Source organism: Phyllostomus discolor, chromosome 9 (assembly GCF_004126475.2).
Source record: "Phyllostomus discolor isolate MPI-MPIP mPhyDis1 chromosome 9, mPhyDis1.pri.v3, whole genome shotgun sequence".
NCBI lineage: Eukaryota > Metazoa > Chordata > Mammalia > Chiroptera > Phyllostomidae > Phyllostomus > Phyllostomus discolor.
In genome coordinates, this window is record NC_040911.2 from 29191579 (window position 1) to 29214090 (window position 22512).

Sequence of the window (22512 nt, forward strand, 5' to 3'; positions counted from 1 at the left end):
AATGTTTACTTATCTGAAAATGGAATAACTGGTATACTAGTAAATATGTACAATGATTTCAGATTAAAGGAACAAATATAGCATGTTTAAATTTTAACTATAATCGATATTGGATTTGTTTTATGCTTACGTAGATATAGTTTTAAAATATAATATTTCTCTAGGATTATTTATTCTTTTACTATATTGATAAAATTTCTTACATGGAATGTTTAAAGGATTTTAGCACAAAATGTTAAAATACATTCTTCTTCATGAATAAAGTCATTGGACATGACTATGTCCATTATGTTTTTCTTTGGACCTTCTTGGAAAGAAATAACTTAAATAACCAGAAATGACCTTTCATACTTTAGCCTAGGTTTGAAATAGGATAAAAAATATGCACAATTTTTCAAATTACAAGTATATTTACCTAATTATGTCAAAAACCCTAGGTATTTCATTGTTAAAAGGATGTTTTTGATTTCTCAAACTAACAACATGGAAAATACTGCTTCATATCAGTCATGGCCAGTTTCCTAAATTCTCTTGTGTATGTTTTCTTTCCCCGTAGTCTTTTCTGGAATGGAAACATAAAAGAGTAGTTTGATAGTAGAATCTTTGAATGCATTTTAACTTTTTCTCAAACTAGTTTTAGAAATCTTGTTTTAAAATACCACTTTACTGAAAATTAAACTTAATGTTCTTTGTTTTCATTTTTTTTTTTTTTAACTGGAGCTAGAGACCTGGCTTCCCCCTGGGCCACAGTCTGCCTCACTATGGGTCTTCCCCAGCCTGTTCTTATGATTTTCCTAGTGCCCTCTCTTCTGCGCGGCTGCTGCTTTAGTTTGAGCTTTCAGCAAGGCTGACTCAGGTGACTTACAGGTCCCTTAAGTGGTCTCCCCAACTTCTCTGTCCTTGCCTTCCTCCCATTCTCCTAACCAGAGTCAGAGTAATCTCTTTAAAACATAATCAGTAATCTCTTTAAAGAGTAATCTCTTTGGAAAACATTATTTTCCAAAATACATTAAAATTGCTTCCATTTACCCTCAAGCTACAATCCAAGCTCTCTGGTGTACAAAACTTCCCATCACATTCTCACCCTCCCTTTCCAGGTTTCTCTTTCTCTCTTGTGCTCAACTCTGCATATTCTTTCCTCTGTGACTTTGCACCTGCTGATGTCTAGGTGGGGACTCTCTCCTCCAACTGCTTCAGCTGGTGCTAAGTCCTCATCATCTTTCAGAATTCAGTCAGATGCCACTGTCTTCTGGAAAACATCTGTGATGTTTTCATACCTTGTTTTGGATGATAGTAATTTTTTTTTGTCTGAATTTTAGTTGCATATTTATTTTTCTGCCTCTTAATTATCTGTGAACTTATTAAAGGCAGAATTTCCAGGGCAAATATTTAACCCCCTTTGTGTATGCACTCAATAAATATTGAATAAATGAATGAACAGGAGAGTTATACTGCTCCTTCAGACTTTAAATATTATTTCAGTGAGTTTAATTGATTAAAAGGCATTAAATATTTCTTGTACCCTACAAAAATAAAGCATACTTGAAAATATTCAAAAATCAACCAAAATCACAAATATCAAATGATTACTCTTATAGTCATATAGTTTCATCAATAACCTTTAACTAATGAAAATATTTTATCTTTGCCTTTCATAATCCTTTAAAATTAATAGCAAATTCTTATTATGTATGAAAAGATGAAATTAGGAGAAATAGAATGTGATTGTCTTATGAAACTTGTTTCTTGCTCTCAGTAAAGTATCATTAATATACTTTTTTTCTAAACAAGCTTAATTGTTTATTTAAAGCCAGAAAAGTTTTATTAACTCTGCTTATTCCACTTTTTTCCTATTTTGCTTTGTTTTCTATAGTTGTCATATTTTTGTTATTGGAAAATTATATATGTTGTAGACAATAAAGACTATTAGAAAATACAACACCACATGGTTAAGAAAAAAGTCAATATTAACATTTGAGATTATATCTTTTCGATCTTTTTCCTCTGTATTTATGTGTTTGCTTTTTCCATTTACCAGTAATACTTTGACCCACATTTTCCTATGTCTTTAAAATGGAATGTTAAATGACTCCATAATATTCTAATCATCCCAACATGTATTAAGTAACTCTTTTCTCTCCCTCTCTTTTTGGTAATTTATATTAATTCTAAGTTTTTGCTATTATAAACAACACTGGTACAAATGTCATTTTACCTGCTGAGAAATACACACAATGATTAAACTTCTTGGGCTTAAATGGCCCAGAAATGTAATGGCCAGAATGAAGTTTATGAGCTTTCTAATGTTTTAGATGCACATTAAACACCCACAAAGTTTGAACCCATGTCTGCCCCATTAGCAGGATAGACAATGCTTTCCTCAGAGAATTTTTGCCAAATATGGGTGTTCTCACTGGGAAAACAAAAACTATTTGCAAAATGATTGAGAACTATCTTATTCTCTTTGTTTAAATTTACTTTTAGAGTTTTCATTTGAGATTAAACTGTTTTCTCTATATTTTCTTCTTTTTCTTATTTTACATCACTTCTTCTTGTGCCTGAATGTTCCTAATTAAAAGTAACAATGGCTGCTTTATAAGTTTATTCCTAAAATTAAAATATACTAATTTCTAAGGATAAATTATACATTATATGTAAAATTATATGCCAAGCACATAATAGGAGCTCAATGAATGCTAGTTGAAGTAGAAACTGAATGGCAAATTAATGAAAATCAAAATCTAAATTTTTTCTCCCCAACAGATGATTCTGCTGCAGAGAGCTTTAATGGCAATGAGACTCTGGGGCACAGTTCAATTGCTTCAGGGGGAACACACAGCAGGGACATTGGTGACTCCAATGGTGATGGCAAAACCGAGATGGAGCAGGACCAGCAGCCACTGAACCTGAGTGACGACAGTCCCCTCTCTGCACAGCTGACTTCAGAGTATAGAATAGATGATCACAGCAATAATGGAAAAAACAAGTATAAGAATCTTCTAATTTCTGACCTCAAGATGGAGCAAGAGGGGAGAGAAAATGGAAGCAAGGTAAGATCACATTACCATTTTTAGAGAATTTTTATTTTGGTCATGAAGGTCACAAAGGTTCACATATTAATACAAGAGATGGAGATTATAAAAAGTCTAAAAGTACTTTAAACAAATGCCAATAATATATTACCATAGATATCATGTATCCATATAATAAAAGTAATATAAAGTAATAAAATTCAGGAATAAAAAGTAATAAAATTCAGGAATAATAGTGAGCAAAATGAATCATATCTCAGGAAAAGCTGTTGGTTTGTTTGTTTTTATACATGAAGTCATTGATTTAAAGTTTCTCATTTATATAATCTACAGATCTGTGTCGGGGAGTTTGTTGAGCCGAGATGTGAAAGTTTAGCTCTTAAAACACAATTTTAAACTATAAAAATAATTATCAAGTTTTTCCCAGTTTAAATAGGTGTATATAGCAAAAAAGTTTCAATTAAATTTTTTGGTTTGCTTTAAAGACCTGAAGACTCTGGTCCATATTTACTCCCATACATGGGAGAAATGTGTCAGTGTTCTAGATTAAACATGAAGATTCAATGAGTACTTGAACAAATAATTTCTCATAAACTACGCTATGCAAAAGACAGAAACATGTTTCAGACATATCATCTAAATATCTAGATTCTTTAATTTTTTTGTTTCTTTTAAAAAGTTTTATGAATTTATTGGGGTGATGTTGATTAATAAGATTATATAGGTTTCAGGTGTACAATTCTATAACATGTCATCTGTATATTGTACTGTGTGTTCACCATCCCAAGTCAAGTCTCCTGCAATTATCATTTACCCCCCCTTTATCCTCTCCTACTTCCCCCACACTCCCATTTCCCTCTGGTAATCACCATGCTGTTGCCTGTGCTATGAGGTTTTTTTTTTTCTTTACTTAATCCCTTCACCTTTTTCCACCTACCTCCCCAACTCCCCTCCTCTCTGACAGCTGTCAGCCTGTTCTCTGTATCTATGAATCTGTATTTTGTTTGTTTTGTTCATTAGATTCTACTTATAAGTGAAATCATATGGTCATTTGTCTTCCTCTGACTGGCTTATTTCACTTAGCATAATACACTCCAGATCTATCCGTGCTGTTGGAAAAGGTAAGATTTCCTTCTTTTTAATGGCTGAGTAGAATTCCATTGTGTAAATGTAACACAGGTTTTTTTACCCACTTATCTACTGATGGGCACTTAGGCTGCTTCCCGTATCTTAGTTATTGTAAGTAATGCTGCAATGAACATAAGGGTACACATATTCTTTCAAATTAGTGTTTCAGATTTCTTTGAGACACTATTCCTAGAAGTGGAATCACTGGGCCATAAGTCAGTTCCATTTTTAATTTTTTGAGATAACTTCATACTCTTTCCACAGTGGCTGCACCAATCTGTATTCCCACCAACAATTCACAATAGTTTCCTTTTCTCCAAATGACCATCTGTCACTTGTAGTTGGTTGACTTATTGATGATAGCCATTCTGACACATGATTACCATCATTAAAATATCCATACTACCCAAAGTAATCTATAGATTCAAGACAAAAATTGCAATTCCTGTCAAAATACCAATGGCATATTTCACAGACCTGTAACAAACATTCCAAAAATTTATGTGAAACCACAAAAAGACCCTGAATAGCCACAGCAATCTTGAGAAAGAAAAACAAATATCAAAGTATAGTACAAGGCCATAGTAATCAAAACAATGTAGTAATGGCATAAAAACAGACTTATAGATAAATGGGACAGAATAGAGAGCCCAGAAATAAAACCATGATTTTATGGCCAATTAGTATTTGACAAAGGAGGCAAAAACACACAATAGGGTAAAGAATATACTCATATATTCAACAAATGGTGTTGGGATAACTGGACAGATCCATGCCAAAAAATGGAACTAGACTACCTTCTTACACCAAACAAAAGAATAAACTCAAAATGGATTAAAGAATTAAATGTTAAACTCAAAAGCATAAAAATTCTAGAAGAAAACATAGGCAGTAAAATCTCAGACATTTCTATAGCAATATTTTTTATATATTGCCTTGGGCCAGGAAAACAAGAAAACAAACAAACAACAAAACAACAACAAAAACAAATGGAACTACATCAAACTAAAAAAATTTTTTTTAAGTTTAAGCGTTTTTTTTAGATTTTATTATTTATTTTTAGAGAGGGAAGGGAGGGAGAAAGAGAGAGAGAAACATCAATGTGCAGTTGCTGGGGCCTGTGGCCTGCAACCCAGGCATGTGCCCTGACTGGGAATCGAACCTGTGATGCTTTGGTTCGCAGCCCATGCTCAATCCACTGAGCTACGCCAGCCAGGGCCAAACTAAAAATTTTTTGCACAGCAAAGGAAATGATCAGTAAAATAGAAAGACAGTTCACTGAATGGGAGAACATATTTGCCAATGATACATCTGATAAGGGGTTAATATGCATAATTTATAAAGAACTTATAAAACTCAACACCAAAAACTCAATCTATTAAAAAATGGGCAAAGAAACTGAATAGCCACTTCTCCAAAGAGGACATACAGATGGCCGACACATATGAAAAGATGCTCAACATCACTGTCACTAATCACCAGAGAAATGAAAATTAAAATCACAGGGTATCACCTCATATTTAGATTCTTTTTATTAGAATAAGTTACCATCCTTCCCATTCCTAATTAATTAATTTTAAAAAATAAGTTTATATTACTATCAGTTTTAAATAACACATGGTGGTGCCTTTGCTCTATAATTTTTGAAAGTATACTTTTGAACACGTGAGGACTTTTATAGACTACACATTTTGACCCCCTTCCCACCCCAAACTCTAAGTTGGAGTTGTAGAACTGGTCTTTTGACATAGATCCCCTAAAAGCAAAATGTCCTAATTTGGATTAATTTCTGAACTTGCTGAGGCACTCTGCTTTCTAAATTGGCTCCATTTAAATCCTCTTACTTGCCTGAGGATGTGTCGTTTTATCCTCTTTTAAGCAAATCACTAGAAGTTATCAGACACTCAAGTACTTCTGCCTGAGGGAAGCTGCTACACTTTTTACTGTGATAAATGCATAAATACGGTCTTCAGTGGTTTGTAGCCAAGTCACAGAAGCACAAACGATTTTATGTTCACTAACAGGCTCTGAATCACTGTGTTACATTTTACAGAACAAAATAACCCTTAAGTTTTCCTGCCAGCCACATAATCCTGTCTTTATAAAACTTATGTAATCATGAAATGTCCTTTTTATGCCACATATCTCTTGAACATTTTTCTAAAATTACCCAGTGGTTTGCTCTTTTCTTTATCCTGTTGTTTATGATTACTATATGAACTATGCTCATTAAAACACATTCTGGCATTCATTAAACAGAATAAAGTTACTTTTCTGCTTCTAATAAAATAGAGCTATAAAAAAAAGCACAGATTGTCTGGGCTGCTTGCGAGGAATAAGAAATGAACCTGGGGAGGAGACACCCCAGAGGAACCGGAAGGTGAATGAATGGTTTGGTAGAGGATAGACCGCTCCCACTGCTGACTGGGGAGTAGCTAGTGAGGCAGGAGAAACATCAGAAGGGTAGAGTATATGGAAGCTAAGTAAATTTAGTCCAGTTCTTAAGAAAGAGAGAGTGGACAGCTCTGTGGATACTGTGGAGATATCAAATAAGATGAAGATAGAAAATACTTGACCTTGTGAGAACTTGCTTGCTAACACATTGGGGTTGGAATCCAGAGGAACTCTTTATTCATTCTTTCAAAAGGGACCTGGCACCCCTGCACCAAGGAAGTATTTAGCAGGGACAACACAAAGAGAAGAGAATCTTTATTCGTGAGGCCCTTTGATAAGTAGTTTTGGTAAAAAAAGGTACATATGTGTTGAAAACTTCCTTAGTGAAAGTATAGGCAAATAGAGATTCCTGTGTTAAAATACTGAGAGTTCAAAGTAAGAAAATACTATTTTTTATTGAATTAATAAAGAGGACTTTCTATAAAAGTCTTCATGTGTTCAAAAGTGTACTTTCAAAGAGGAAGTGAGCCTTTAAGTTTGAAGGCAATATAAGATTACCACTGTTTTTTCAAAAGTGGTCTCCTGTTAGCCAGTGTGAGAAGCCTGGAATGTGGACAGGAAAGATGAGTCAATCTTATTGGTTAGGGAAGCATTTTCCATTCAGAACTAGGTATGACTTAATAAGACACTATTTGAGAAAGAACCTTATATTTGCCAGATAGACTATTTGCCACCCATTGCTTTATTCAGCAAATATTTACAGAGGGTCTCCTACATGCAGGGCATTGCTGTGGAAAGCAAAAATATGGAAATGAACACAGCAGGGGCCCTGCCCCTCAAAAGCTTATAGTCTAGCAGGAAAGATAGGCAAATTTGTGATTATAATCTGATTCCATAAGTAATATGATGGAGCTGTGGCAGGGGGAAATGAGAGAATAGATGTGGGTACCCATGGGACTACAGTGATTCTCAGGGAAGACTTTCTAGAGAGATTGATGCTAGGGATGAGCATGAAGGGCAAGGACACACTATTCAGTTGGAGAGGGTTATTTATGCTAGAGCATGAGTTGAGGCATGGAGCCAGGACAGAGCATACTATGCATGGAGATTTGTAAGGAGTTTAGCGTGGCCACAGCAGAGAGTATGTATGGAGGAATAGAGTATAAAGAGGCTCCCAACAAAAGCTTTGTAGGCCAGTTGAAGGACTCTGTATTATTATATCCTGTAGGTAGAGTTTAGCATGATAAGGTTATGGACAGCTGGGTATTTTAGAAAGATTTTTCAGGCAACATTATAGTGGATGAATAGGATGGGGACTAGGAAACAAAGGTTAGAACTAGTTAGAGAGCTATTGTGGCAATTCAGAAAGAAAACAACGCAGAGATAGTGTTACTTTCATTCTTTTGACATTGTATTGGTAGGACCATCATGTAGAATTCCATAAGCTATATAGTGCCGAACTCCTGGAAATGTCTTTCACGTAGAGTAAAATATGAATAGCCTCTTTACCTGTGTACATCCCGTTAAGATGTAATTTCTATAAGAATGATGTCTATCTTGTTGACTGTGGTATGTCTAGCACCTGCCTTAACATCTGGTATACGGTAGCTTCTCAAATATTTTGAAGAAATAAAGTTATATCAAATGTGGGAAGTGATGCAGAGAACATTCTAGAATGACTCCAGGATTTTTGACTAGTTGCTTGAGTAGATGGTAATTTCATTTACTAAGAGCCAGAGTGAGACACATTTGAAGAAGCAGTTTTTGACATGTGAAGTTTATGGTGCCTGTGCAATATATATCAGATATGTTTGACAGACATTAAGGAGTGAACATATGTATCAGCTCCCCTCTCCAAGAAAACAAAAAACAAACAAACAAACAAAAAACAAAACAACACATCAAATTGGAGAGAGAAACACTTGCAAGATTTTAGAGCAGAAGTGCTACTTGAATCTGTTGTGGTTGTGGTTGTGGTTGTGGTTGGTAAGACCACCTCGGAAGAGCAAAGGCTGCATAGAGAAGAGAGTCAAAATACATCACCCTGCGGAACAGCATCAGTCCGTTAGGAAAAAGTGTCATAAAGGGAGTTTGTGGAGGAAAAGTAACTGAAGGAGAAAATGAAGGCAACCAGATAAGGAAAAGGGGATATTTTAGAAGCAAAAGTACTGGGTGATTCAAAACTGTTATAAGTAGTTAAATGGGGTAATCCTTAGGTGAAGTGACCTAGGTCTATACTTGGACAATGGTTAGGAGAATTAATGCTAAGAATTGTATTCAAAACACATGGCAGATGAAGATTTAATAGGATTAGTGGGAAATTGGATTGGCTGAGTAGGAAAGTTGAATCATTTTAATTGTGAAAGAGACAGTGTCTGGAATTTTTTTTTAAGGGATTCTTCTTGAAATCTGAATCTGTATGCAAAGTTCTTTAGGGTTCCTAGCTTTCTTGTCTTACCCAAAGACTATGGGGTGAATTTTATACTAAAAGTTTCATATTCATCTGGTCAGTCATCATTACCTTTTTTAGTTCTTAGAGTTGTTCCATCACTTCTGTGCCAATTTATAAAGCGACACTACTACCAACTTCTTCCAGTAGTTTGCGGCTAGCCTCATTCTACCTTGGAGGAATATAAAAGCTTAATTATATAGTATCTCTGAGAAAGTTAGACTTCTGTAAGTTTGATTTTATTTATTTCACAACTTTATTATGAATAACACTAAACAAAACTGATCATAAAGCATTTTAACAACTAAGCAGTAAATAGGAATGCTTAAAAAGAATAGCTATGCTGTAGGATAACATTTATTGATTGGTTATTACTATGCAAATTAACTCAGTAGATTAGCCCGGGATCCTGTTAACCAATCCAAAGAATAAATATATTGCATTGACAGAGTTTAGGTGATATTTATTTTCTACCTGCAGACAGCCACGTTTTTAGAGAACAACTAGTAATATCAGAGCTCAGGAAAAAAGGTAGAAATGTTGAATAAAACTTGGAAAATAAGACTCATGAGGAAGTGTTAAGGGACTAATTATATAGAAAAAAAGACTAAGAAGACACAAACCTGGGTATAAATATGTTTAATATTATTAATAAGTGAGAATAAAAACAAAACTAGAGCTCTAATGGAGGAAAATATATAACTTCAAAACATCACATTATTGTTTTTTTATTTTGGTTTTTTAGTTTTCTCTCTGTCTTTCAGTATTTGCCACCCAGCTTCTTTTTACTTAATATGGTAAAATATTCTGAATCAGTCTCCCAAAAGAATAATGCTTCAAGCAGTAACCGTGGTTAGAGAGTGATTACTGTTTGAGGGTTACCGTGTCACTGTGGTTACTGCACATTTGGTTTTTGGCTCAGTTCCCAAGACCCTTCAATCTTCACTTTATTTAAATAATATTCTTCCCCAATGTGGTCCATGTGACATATATTCAATTAACCTTTCCTTTACGTTTTTGCCAGAATGGATATTACCATTCGAATTAAAGTATGTAAAATATCATAATGACCATTAATAATTGCTGTGTGATTTTATTTAGATACGATGAACAGAAGCACAATTTCCGGATTACCTCTTTGAAATATTTAGGTGTAATGAGATTGCCTGTTAAAACAAGATAAATGGATTCACTTTTGGGATAGCATTATGTTGCTCTTTGTTATGTGGCTATTCCAGCTCATTATTGTTCTAATTTGATGATTTTCAATGCCTAGCTTTTTGGTATTATATAGAGATTTTGACTTAGGTCTTTTTCAGCATAGAAACAAAAGTATATACCAAATGTGCCTATTATGTGCTAGGCACTGTCCTGGGTGCTAGAACAAAGGCGGGAAAAGTTCTGTGTTATCAATAACTTTTATTTTAGTCAGAAAAATAGAACACAAGTAAATAATATGGAAATTAATTTGTATGTGCGTGCACCTTAAAAAGTTCTTGCATTAATTCTTAATGGTTAAGTAGGAGATAGACACTTGGCAAAGGGGAGTAGGGAATTCTTCATAAATAGAGCACTAAGTTAAAGCCTGTAAGTGTTGAGGATGGAAGTGGTGAGAGATAAGTCCGGAGAGGCAGTTCAGGGTGTCAGCTAGGGTAGGCTATGAATGAATGCCCTTTTAAAAGTTGAACTTCACTCTATAGTTGACAGGGATATACTTTAGGATATAGCAGAGGAAAATAGCCTGGTCAGATTGTGATTTGGGGTCAATCATTGTGGCATCTTTGATACAAGATGGCTTCAAGGGAGGAGGCTGCTGACAGAGGATAAGGTACTGCCTGCGTGAGGTGGTAGGAGGGATGGAAAGCAGAGTAGAGTTTTAAGAAATTTTAGAATGTTGATGGGCAGAATTGAAAGTTGAATAGGTAAGTGATGGAGGGTGCAAAGGAAACTAACAGCCACAGGACACAGAATATATCCGCTCTGATTCTGGGGTGTCATGTCAGCTGTCATAATAATGAACGCTTCAATAATGCTTTCGTGTTTAGAACTCAAACCAGCACAGTGTGGTAAGGAGAGCAAGTGTAATTACCAGCCTCATTTAAACATAAGGACATAAAATCTAGTGCATTATAAGTTATTTAACTGATATTAATTATACAATTTGTTGAGTAACAGAGCCTGGTGTGGATCCTAGGTCTGACTCTGCAGCTCACCTGCTTTTCACTATACTCACACTGGCTGACACTGTGTAAGACTAGTCATCTCTGTGGGCCATATGGTGACTAAGACAGGCAAGACATCTAGAGAGGCAGAGATCTAGTACAATTGGAGGATAGTTCCTTGATTAATGGCAAATGTTGGCATTGACTGAGCAACAAAATATTTGTTTTGCTCAGATAATTAATATTACCAGGACTCATTGAAACACACCAATTTTGACCCAAATTTTGGAAAAAAATGAAGGAAGAAAAATTAATGCTGGAGACAGAGCTATATATTCTAATTTATCTTAATAGAATAGTGTATATTAGTTTTATTAATATTAAATATTTGATGAGTCCTTAAAGTATATTCCTAAAAGCAGTTATCTATAGCCTTGCTATTAGCATTTTTAAAATGTATTTTTGAAATGGAGATCTTGGGGTTAGCTGGAGTTGGTGTAAAGAGAGAACTTGGACAATAGAGTGAAAAAAAATGAGGTTATAAACTTGGCCCCAAGAAATAATAATGAAAGGTAATAGAAGGTAATATTAGTTGCCAGCCACTATTCTAAGAACTAACCTATGTAAACTTTACAAAAACCCAATGGATCAGGCTCAGTTATTCATTCCCATTTTTACAGGCAGGAAAACAAAGACCCAAAGACTTTACAAATATGGCTACACTAAGAATTTCTAAAATTTGGATTTAAACCCCGAATCATTTAGCCCTCATTTTAACCACCACAATATAAGTCGAGATCACAAGGTAGGTCTGAAAATGAGCAGCAGCCAATTTGACTTGATGCCGAGAACCCCCAGCTGCTATTTTATGGCTCATAGGTTATTCTCTGGCCAGGAAGCCACACTTAGGAGCTCCGTGACTTTGATCAGGTCATCAACTTTTAAGCCTGAATAGTTCATCAGTCAAATAGGGATAGTAATACTTAACCTATAGGAAATTGTGAAGATTAAATAAGGCTGAGTGCATTTTTTGTACAAGTGCATAATAAAGGGAATTGTGGTGGTGGTGGTGGTTATTGGCTTCAGAATTTAGGGCTTAGCTGAATCTTGCAAAATTGTTCTCAATTCATCAATTTTGCTGGAGTGGTTATTATTGGCTCCAAAATTTGGGACTTCGCTGAATCTTGCAAAATTATTCTCAATTCATAAATATTTATTTTTAATAGCCTACAAATTACTGACTGAGATTTGCAATTTGAAGAAGCATATGAATTTATTTTAACTATTAAATACTATCTTTTTATTTCTCCCTTTGTTTCTTCTTCCTATTTCCTTTTATTTCCATTTAATTTCCATGAATCTGGAGTATGTAATACATTCCCTGAGGCATTTTATAAGCATTTATTCTAGGACCTATTTCTGTGAATGTATAACATGTACTTACAGAAATAAATCATAGAATACCTTGCAATTTTTGCTTGTTAAAAATCTTTGCTGACCCTTTGGAAACTGTCCAATTCAAATATCACATCCTTTATAACACTGATCTTGATCACCTCAGCCAGAGGGGAGAAATTTCTTCTTTTCTGAACTTCTAGAGGAAAAGATTCATAAAGAATGAGGACAATGTGGTGGGGTGGTGGGCTGTATGGTCACACACTAAAGTGGTTTAGATGCATGAAGCTTGCTCAATATAAAATGTTTGCTAAAGGAAAAATTCAAAGCAATGCGGGAATACATTGTTCTGATCTTATCCAACCCACTTTCTCATACCAGCTGTGTCTTGACATTGTTTGGCTACCCCAAACTTCCCACTATCCTCTTGACTGTGACCTTAATCTGGAGTAGGATCATGCCCTATTGTTATTAGACTTAATTATTTTAGAGCAGTTTTAAACTCACAACAAAATTAAAGGGTAGGTATAGAGATTTCCCATATTCTTCCTGCCCCCATACAGGCACATCATCTCCCATTATTAACATCGCCCACCAGGAGTGTGTTTGTCATAATTGATGAAACTGTATTAATATGTCGTAATTCCCTAAGTCTATAGTTCACCTCAGGATTCACTTTTGGTATTGTGTATTCTATGGATTTGGACAAACATATGATGACATGTATTCATCATTATGGTAACAGAGAGTACTTTTACTGTCCTGCTTCAGACACATTTTTAAAAACCATAAGTAGCCTGTGATGCTTATTTCTATATTTTCATTAACTAAGATATTATTCTCTATACTATAATATAGAGATATTATTATTCTATATTGCTAAACTAGTTCAACAGAACTAGTATTATCTGGGGAAATTATCTAGGGGTCACAATTGTCCCAGTCATCAAATATTCCTCAGTTCTTATGCAGGGAGGGTGCCCTACCAGGGACTGTGGGGCCTGTAGAATCACTTCTGAGGAGCTACCATGTAAAAATGAAAGATAAAATTATATAAATGTCAATCCTTATTGTAAAATATTGTGTGAAGACACAAAGTAGGGAATTGAAGATTTCATGGAGGACTCAAAGAATAAAGAATGATAGTTATGATGAGAGAAATTTGAGAAGGTGAAAGGACAGAGAATAAAGGCACAAAAGTAAGAAGGCGGTGGAATGATCTGGGATCAAATAACCATGGGTTTGGATGAAGTAAGGGCTGCCTGAAAGCAAGCTGAGGGGGATTTTGTCCATGCCCAGTTCTGATGAGCTACTTGGCTTCTGTCCCTGCATGTGGGGAGCCGTGCAAGGATATGAGCAGGAGAGTGATGCATGAGCCTTGGGCAGGCGGATGGATGCCCCAGCCCTACAAGGAATGCTTTGAGGATGCCAGAGACAGGAGGCAGAGAGAACTTTTCCATGCGAGAGATACAAGGGCCTTTGTTAGGGCAGTGTCAACCTGTTTTGAAATTTTGGAGTTTCAGGTGGGTTAGGCTAGTGGGTCAGTTAGGTATGGCGGGCACAAGGTGGAAATGTGAGGCCAACAGTGAGCAAAAAGATTGGGGAGTAAAGAAGTAGGGGTCATCTGAAGGGTGTCAACAGAAGGCCAAACAGGAAGCCATCAGCCAACAGACCCAAGCCAGAAAGCACAGAGCACCTGGACTGGAGTACAAGGAAGAGAGGTGATGTGTCAATTTGAATAATGGGTCATTTTAAGAGGTAAGGGAGAAGGAAAAGTGAAAGGAGCCAATGACTTGGATTGACTTTCGTGGTACATGTCAATGTCTGATATTATCCTGGTTAATTGTCATCGATGGTATTCCTTCCCTAGTTGGAGATAGTCTCCCGCCAAAGTAGGATCTTCTGTTTTAGTTGTTGGTGACTCTATCTCCAGTCCTCAGAACAGTAAATGGTACATAAGTGCTCAATAAATATATGTTAAACAAAATAATTAGCTCATTTACAGTCTGCTATGTTATTGTGAGTTGGAAAAAAGAGAGGCTAAAATGGTTGTGCTTAACTGATTGGACATTGTACGTGACATACTATACATCAAAATCATTCCACAGCTGTAGTGAGATATTGATACAAAGGGCCCCCAACATAACTACGGCACTTATTTTTATTTTATCAAACACTCATATGGTGCTTCTATATGTCAGGAATTGTTCTAATAACTTTACTATATTAATCCATTAATTTATTTACTGATGGATTATTATACTGCTTTAGTAGTTCCTGAAGAAACTTCCTTTGCATTTTATAGAAATCTGGCTTCAACCATTGAAATACACTGAATTTAAGAATGTCGCTTAACATCTGTGTCTCCACAGAAAATGAATGTTGTAATTAGGTTAAGTGAATATCCTTAGTAACTCTTTGCTGGGCCAGTCACTATTTATGAAAACACATCCTTTTTGTCTGATGTTATATATAAACTATTTAAAGCCCTATTAATAGGTGCTGTAAAGTTATTTCTATATTGAATTGGCTTAATAGCAAACTATCTTCATTGTCTTGTTTAAAGATGCTGTGTGTTATGAATTTCTAGTGTTTTTGCCACCCAGCTGGTTCATAATTATTTAACGGATGCTATCATTCACCTCACCAAGATGCAATGGTGAATGAATACAGCAAATCCCTTTAATATCAGTAATCAGTCTACTTTAGGCCTTGATTCAGGATGACTTTTGCCATTGATTTTAAATGTCTATTTTAAATAATTCTGACGGAATTTTTTAAATTGTACTTGGTGCCACTGTCCACAGAAGGGGAAGATGGTTTACATAGTGTAGCTGTTTTCAAAATAGTATTTTCCTTTAGCCTTGACAGAATTCTGATATATAAAATGTATGCATAAGGTAGCGTAGGTGCCTTCTATTTCTTTCTCATAGTATGTATGTGTGGCTGGCTACCTTGGCTGGAAGTAGGTATATGAATCGGAATAACTAATCTTATCTACTCTTCAGCTGGGTCATAATTTACAACATCCATACTGGTGGTTCCTTATGGCCCCAATCCATAGGTTTGGTGATGCTTCTTGTATTTCAGTAATGTACAATGAGTCTGAGACACATGATTTCAAAGACTATGAAAGAGGGCTGTCTACTACCAATTCCTAATTCCACCTATCTTGCCATTTTGTAAGCAAGCAGAGCTACACTGTCTGAGCCTTGCCTGGGATGAGTTGTCTTTCCCTAAATGGTGATGGAAGGAGACTTGACTTGGGGGTGGTAAACACACAACAATATACACAGGTAATGTATTATAGAATTATACACCTGAAACCTATACAATTTTATTAACCAATGTCACCCCAATAAGTTCAATAAAAAAGAAAAGACTCAAATATCTTTTCATGTTTAAATACTTTATACTTCTATCGTCCTCTAAACTCTGAGTCTCTCCACCTCTATCTGCTTTCTTGGGCACTACAAAGGAGGAGAGAGGTGAGGTCTAGTGGTATCCCGTTTGGGACAGGGAAGGGAGAGAAATAATATGGACACTATCCACATTTACTTCTCTTGCTAAGATTTTATTTTCCTCAAAAATATGAAATCAACCAGACCTTGTGCCATGGCATTGTTTTTTTTCCCAAAACCACCATATGGTTTGTGTGAGATTTTATATTTTATTTCAACCTTATTTTTTGACCTGGAGACCTAAGTATGTGTTTATATACTAAGTGAACATTTGTATCACCTTGTGTTGCCTGATCTCCAGAAATGGGCAAGAAATTAACAGTTTCTTCTTGTTTGGCGGGTTAAGTGGGGAGAACATTTTAACTGCTCTCTGCTTCACTGATAACAGTCAAAACCTGCTATTAGTATGCCTTGGGGCATTGGGGTGACTCCAAGCCTCCTTGGCTCCACCACCCATTGGTGCCCGCCCACTATAACACCCTTCCCTCTAGTTGGCTCCTGGTGCACAGATGCTGGATGGAGATCATTAGTGCACTGGGGAAAGTGCAGTATTTGGATATAGGAGGCATGGGAATGAGTCTTGGCTGTGCTAGATGTGTTGCTTTGGGTTAATTATTAAAATGTTCATGCAACTCATTTGTGAAATTAGAATAGTGATTCTTTCCTTCAGTTTTTTATTTGTGTGTTTTTTCTTGGTTTTGTTTGATTATTTGTTCATAGTAAGGATCATCACTGTTCCTAAGCCCAAACATACATTACACTTGTGATCCTAGCTGTAAAGGGTTATACAATAACTTGTAGTAAATATGTTCTTTTCCAGCTTAAGAGGTATAACTAAATCTGGCTATGCCTCTTTATTGCTCAAACTGTAACAGCTCTGAGCCACTATTTGGCTTGATTTACAGGGAATGCAATTCTTTTCTCCTGCTCTTCTTCCCAGGGATTCCTAGAAATTCTAAGGAATACTCTCCAATTATCCTGGTTATCATTTGTCATTATTCCATGGCCTGCACTTCTGAAACTTTCACTTCCAGCCACTAAATAACTTCCTTCTCCAAGTTCCAACCATGGTCATTGCCATTTCAATTCCCCCAAAGCTAACATGAGGCCTTGTCTCTTATTTTTCATTCTTGTTTTTATAGAACATATTATATACAGTAAAATTTACTCTTCTTAGTGTAGAGTTCTGTGAGTTTTGACAAACATATATACCTGTATAAACACCCTGCCAGTATATAGTAAAGTTTCGTTGACCACAATAATTTTTCCCTGTAGTAAATGTCTACCCCACAGCAACAACCACTAAGCTAACTTTCATCTCGCTGTTTTTGCCTTTTTCCTGAATGTCTTATCAGTTCAGTCACTTAGTAGGTGTAGCCTTGAGTCTGGCTCACCTCACTTAGCAAAGTGCATTTGAGATTTATACTTACAGCTCCACGTCTTATATAATTTAGACATGGAACTATGATAATTAATTTATCTTTTTCTCCTTGCAATTCGATCAGCTATACTGTATACTTTGACTCCCCCGTATCCCCATATACTTTGACTGTCTGTTGTTAGGTACATACGTATTACGAACTGTTATGTCTTCTTGGAGAATATTATGCTGTGTCCTTTTTATCCCTGATTCTTTTCTTTTTTTCCCAATTTGGTTCTGGCTGACTTCCTTTTTTTAAAAAATTTGTATTGTATTTTTTCCATTACCATTTAGTCCCCTCATATCCTCCTCCCTCCAGCAACCACCACACTGTGGTCCACGTTCATGAGTCCATTTTCCCTTCTGGCCAATCCCTCCACCCTCTGACTTCTCCCCCGTCCTGTCATCTGCTCTCCATCTATGAGTCTGTCCCCATTTTCCTTGTTAGTTGTTTGTTCATTAGATTCTACATATGAGTGAAATCAGATGGTATTTGTCTTTCTCTGACTGGCTTATTTCCCTTAGCATAATGTTCTCCAGGTCCATCCATATTGTCACAGAGGGTAACATTTTCTTTTCTTTTTTATGGCCAAGTAGTATTCCATTGTATAAATGTCCCATAGTTGTTTTATCCACTTATCTATATGGATGGATACTTGGGCTGCTTTCATATCTTGGTGATTGTGAATAACATTGCAGTGAACATAGGGTGCTTATGTTTTTTTGAATTAGTGTTTTGGGTTCCTTCAGATATATTCTCAGGAGTTGGATTGCTGGGTCAAAAGGCAGATCCATTTTTAATTTTTTGATATATCTTCATGCTACTTTCCACAGTGGCTGCACCAATCTGCATTCCCACCAACAGTGCCAAATGGTTCCCCTTTCTCTACATCCTCACCAGCAATTATTTGTTGATTTATTGCTGATAACCATTCTGAAAGGTGTGAGATGGTATCTCACTGTGGTTTTAATTTGCATTTCTCTGATGATTGGTGACATTGATCATCTTTTCATGTCTATTGGCCATCTGTATGTCCTCCTTGGAGAAGTGTCTACTCAAGTCCTTTGCCCATTTTTTTTTTAAATTGGGTTGTTTGCTTTTTTGGTGATGAGTTTTGTAAGTACTTTATAAAGTTTGGATATTAACCCCTTATCAGATGTATTGGCAAGTATGTTCTCCCACTCTATGGCTTGTCTTTTTATTTTGTTGATGATTTCCTTGCCTGTGCAAAATGTTTTAGTTTGATATAGTTTCATTTGTTTATTTTTTTCTTTTGTTTCCCTTGCTTGGGGAGAGATATCCAATAAAAAATTTTTACAAACAATATCACAGATTGTTTTCCTATAGGATTTTTATGGATTCACATCTAACATTTAAGTGTTGATCCATTTTGAATTTATTCTTGTGTGTGGTGTAAGAAAGTGGCCTAGTTCCATTTCTCTGCACGTATCTGTCCAATTTTCCAACACCGTTTATTGAATAAACTTTGTTTAGCCCATTGTGTATGTGTGCTTCCTCTGTTGAATATTAATTGACTATAAAAGTGTGGGTTTATTTCTGGGCTCTCTATTTTATTCCATTGATCTATGTGTCAGTTTTTATGCCAGTACCAGGCTGATTGCTATGGACTTATAGTATAGTTTGATATTAGCATGATTCCTCCAACTTTGTTCTTCTTTCTCAGGATTGCTGTTGCTGTGCAGGGTTGTGGTTCCATATAAATATTTGAAATATTCGTTTTAGTTCTGTGAAATTTGTCATTGGAATCTTGGTAGGAATTGGTTAATCTATAGATTCCTTTGGGTAGTATGGACATTTTAATGATGTTAATTCTTCCTATCCTCAAACATGATATGTGTTTCCACTTATTTGTATCTTCAATTTTTTTTCAGTGTCTTATAATTTTCCATGTACAGGACTTTTATATCCTTGGTTAGGTTTATTCCTAGGTATTTAATTCTTTTTGAAGCAATTGTAAATGGGGCTGTTTTCTTAATTTTCCTTTCTGTTAGTTCATTATTGGCATATAAAATTCAGTTGTTTTCTGGATATTAATTTTGTATCCTGCTACTTGACTGAATTTACTTATTAGCTTTAATAGTTTTTTTGTGGAATCTTTGGGGTCCTCTTTGTACAGTATCTTGTCATCTGCAAAAAACAGTTTTCCTACTTCCTTTCCAGTTGGGATGCCTTTTATTTCTTCTCATCTGATTGCTGTGGCTAGGACTTCTAGTACTATGTTGAATAAGAGAGGTGAAAGTGGACCTCCCTATCTTGTTCCCGATCTTAAGGGGAAATCTGCTTTGTCTAAAATTAATAAATCTACTCCTGCTTTCTTTTGATTATTGCTAGCATGTATAATTTTTCTTCTTCCATTTACTTTTAGTTTCTATGTATCTTTATTTTAAAGTAGTTTTCTTGTAAACAAGATATAGTTGGGTCATGTTTTTTGATCTACTCTGACAATCTCAGTTTTTTAATTGATATATTTAGATAATTAACATTCAACATGCTTATTGATAAAGTTGGTTTCATGTCTACCATATTTGTTGCTGTTTTCTATTTGTTGTCCTTGTTCTGGCTCTTACTTTTTTCTTCCCTTTTCTTCTGCCTCTTGTGGTTTTAATTAAGCATTTTGTATAATTTTTGTTTTTTCTCTTTTCTTAGTATATCAATGATAATTTTTAAAAATGTTTTACTGGTTTCCCTAGAGTTTGCACTATATGTTTTCAAGTAATGTAGTCCACTTTCAGATAATACTATCCCACTTCACAAGGTAGTGTGAGTACCTTGTAATAACAAGTTATTCTGATTCTTCCACTTCTTGTATTATTATTGTCATTCATTTCACTTATATATAATCATACATTAGCATATATACATATAGTACATACAAGATTACATAATTGAAGGTATTGTTGCTAATATTATTATTTTGAATAAACTGTTATAGGTTAGATTAATTAAGAATAAGAAAAATCAAAGTCTATTTTTTATACATCACCATACAATTGACCCCTTTGGTGGTGAGCCCAATGTATGATAGCATATACAGATATCAAATTAAATGCTGCACACCTGAAACTTCTAATATTATAAACTAATGGTACCTCAATTTAAAAATATTAAATAAAGCTGAATTTCATTTAAATAAATTGTTTTTAAAATAGTTCTAGAAAATACTCCAAACTCTTTACATTCGTATCATTTGGCTATGTTTATTTTTATCTGTACTCTTGAGTGTCTCTATTTATTCGTATGATAGAAATCCTTTATAGGGGTATGCTACTATGCATCTCTTCTTAACTCTCTGTTCAGTGATGTCATTCATGTTAGTAGCTTGAAATTGGCCATGGAAGAAGTATTTATACTACAGAGGCCTGTAAGTGCTATCTATCGTGTGTAAGTTTTTTCCTCAGAGTTGGCTGGTAAACTTTTGCCTACACTCCAGTGAGTGTATGTATTTTATTTAGTATTTAATACACTGTTTTTGATGATGGTGGTGGGAGAAAGTAGAAGAAAAATCAAAGCTTTTACTGTGCCTTCATTTATTCCTTTGTTAGAGTTTTGTCTATGTAGATCCCAATTTCTGACCTCCATTCTTTTGCTTCTTTGTAAAGAATTTCTTTTAACATTTCTTGCAAAGCATGTCAGCTGACAACAAATTTCCTTAATTTTTGTTTGAGAAAATCTTTATTTTGCCTTCATTTTGAGGGCTAATTTTTAAGGTGCATAATTAGGGTTGGTGATTTTTTTCTCTCAAAACTTTAAATTAGATTGCACTTCTTCTTGCCTACATGGTTTCAGAGAAGCTGGATGTCATTCTTGTCTTTGTTCCTGTAGGTGAGGTGTTTTGTTCCTCTGGTTTCTTTCGGGATTTTTTCCTTTATTTTCAACTTTCTGTAATTTGAAAATGAAATGCCCATATGTAGTTTTTTGGAGGCATTTATCCTGCTTAGTGTTCTCAGAGCTTTATAGATCTGTGGTTTAGTGTGTAATGTTAATTTGGGGAAATTAATTCTCAGTCACTACCGTTTCAAATATGTCCTGTATTCCTTTATTTTTTTATTTGAAAAAATGTGTATGTTTCACCTTTTGTAGATTTCCCATAGTCCTTGGATATTCTGTGGTTTGTTGTTGTTGTTATGTTTGGGCTTTTTTTTTTTTTTTGCCATTGTTCTCTTTGCTTTTCTGCTTTTGAGGATTCTACTGATATATGCTTTAGCCGATGGATTTTTTCCTCAGCTGTATCCAGTCTACTAGTAAGCCTGTCAAAAACAGTCTTTATTTGCTACAGCTTTTTTTAGTACATTTTTTTCCACTCAAATTTTTCTCCTTCTGATGAGTGCCTATCTCTTCTTATGTGCTGTTCTCAAAAGTTCAGAAACAACAGAATTAAAGCCAATGAATCACCAAAAAACTTGGCTGGCCAACAAGTCTGTTTAGTTTTTCTCTTAAGGACACATTTTTCATTTTCACCAGTAACTTAATTGATTGGATATTTTGAGTGTGTTGGCTATCTCCCGCTATTGGTTTCTAGTGGGTAGAGGCCAGGGATGCTGCTAAACATCTTCCAATGCATACGACAGCCCCACAGCAAAAAACTGTTTGACCAAAATGTCAAACAATAGTAGTACCAAGTAGTACCAAGAAACTTTGCCAACCACTTTTGACATGGTTTATAGTCACAGCACCTTCTCCATACACTGCACAAATCTTTTTTTGTGTTTCAGTTGTGTTGTTACCTTTCTTGAAATAATAAAGCATAAGCCAAAAATATTTCTTTCATATTTTCTTCCATCTTTAATATTTAATTGGTGCATGATGTGGACCCCAGCTGGTGGGGTCCGAGACATTGTGGATGGGGGAGAGACATTTACATGGACTACCAAGTCCTATGGAGGAAAAGGGCCAGCAGCTTCCCTCTCAAGGGGAGCAAAAAGCCGCTACCTTCTCCATGACAGGCCTTTATTTCTCTTTCTCTGCACATTACCTGATGGTCCTCATTTACTGTGCACCAATTGGCTTTAGGTGGTTACCTGTTGCAGAAAACAAAGGAGCCAATGCTGC

The 22512-nt window shown here is 35.3% G+C and overlaps 1 protein-coding gene across 6 annotated transcripts in view; it reads left to right on the forward strand.

Annotated features, from left to right (window-relative positions):
* NOL4 (nucleolar protein 4) overlaps positions 1-22512 on the forward strand; it is a 290369-nt gene that overhangs the window by 142437 nt on the left and 125420 nt on the right. For all 6 annotated transcript variants that reach the window (XM_028525063.2, XM_028525061.2, XM_036009175.1 and 3 more), the window contains one exon: positions 2764-3050. In XM_028525063.2, coding sequence (XP_028380864.1) covers positions 2764-3050 — 287 coding nt within the window. The remainder of the gene's footprint in view (positions 1-2763; positions 3051-22512) is intronic.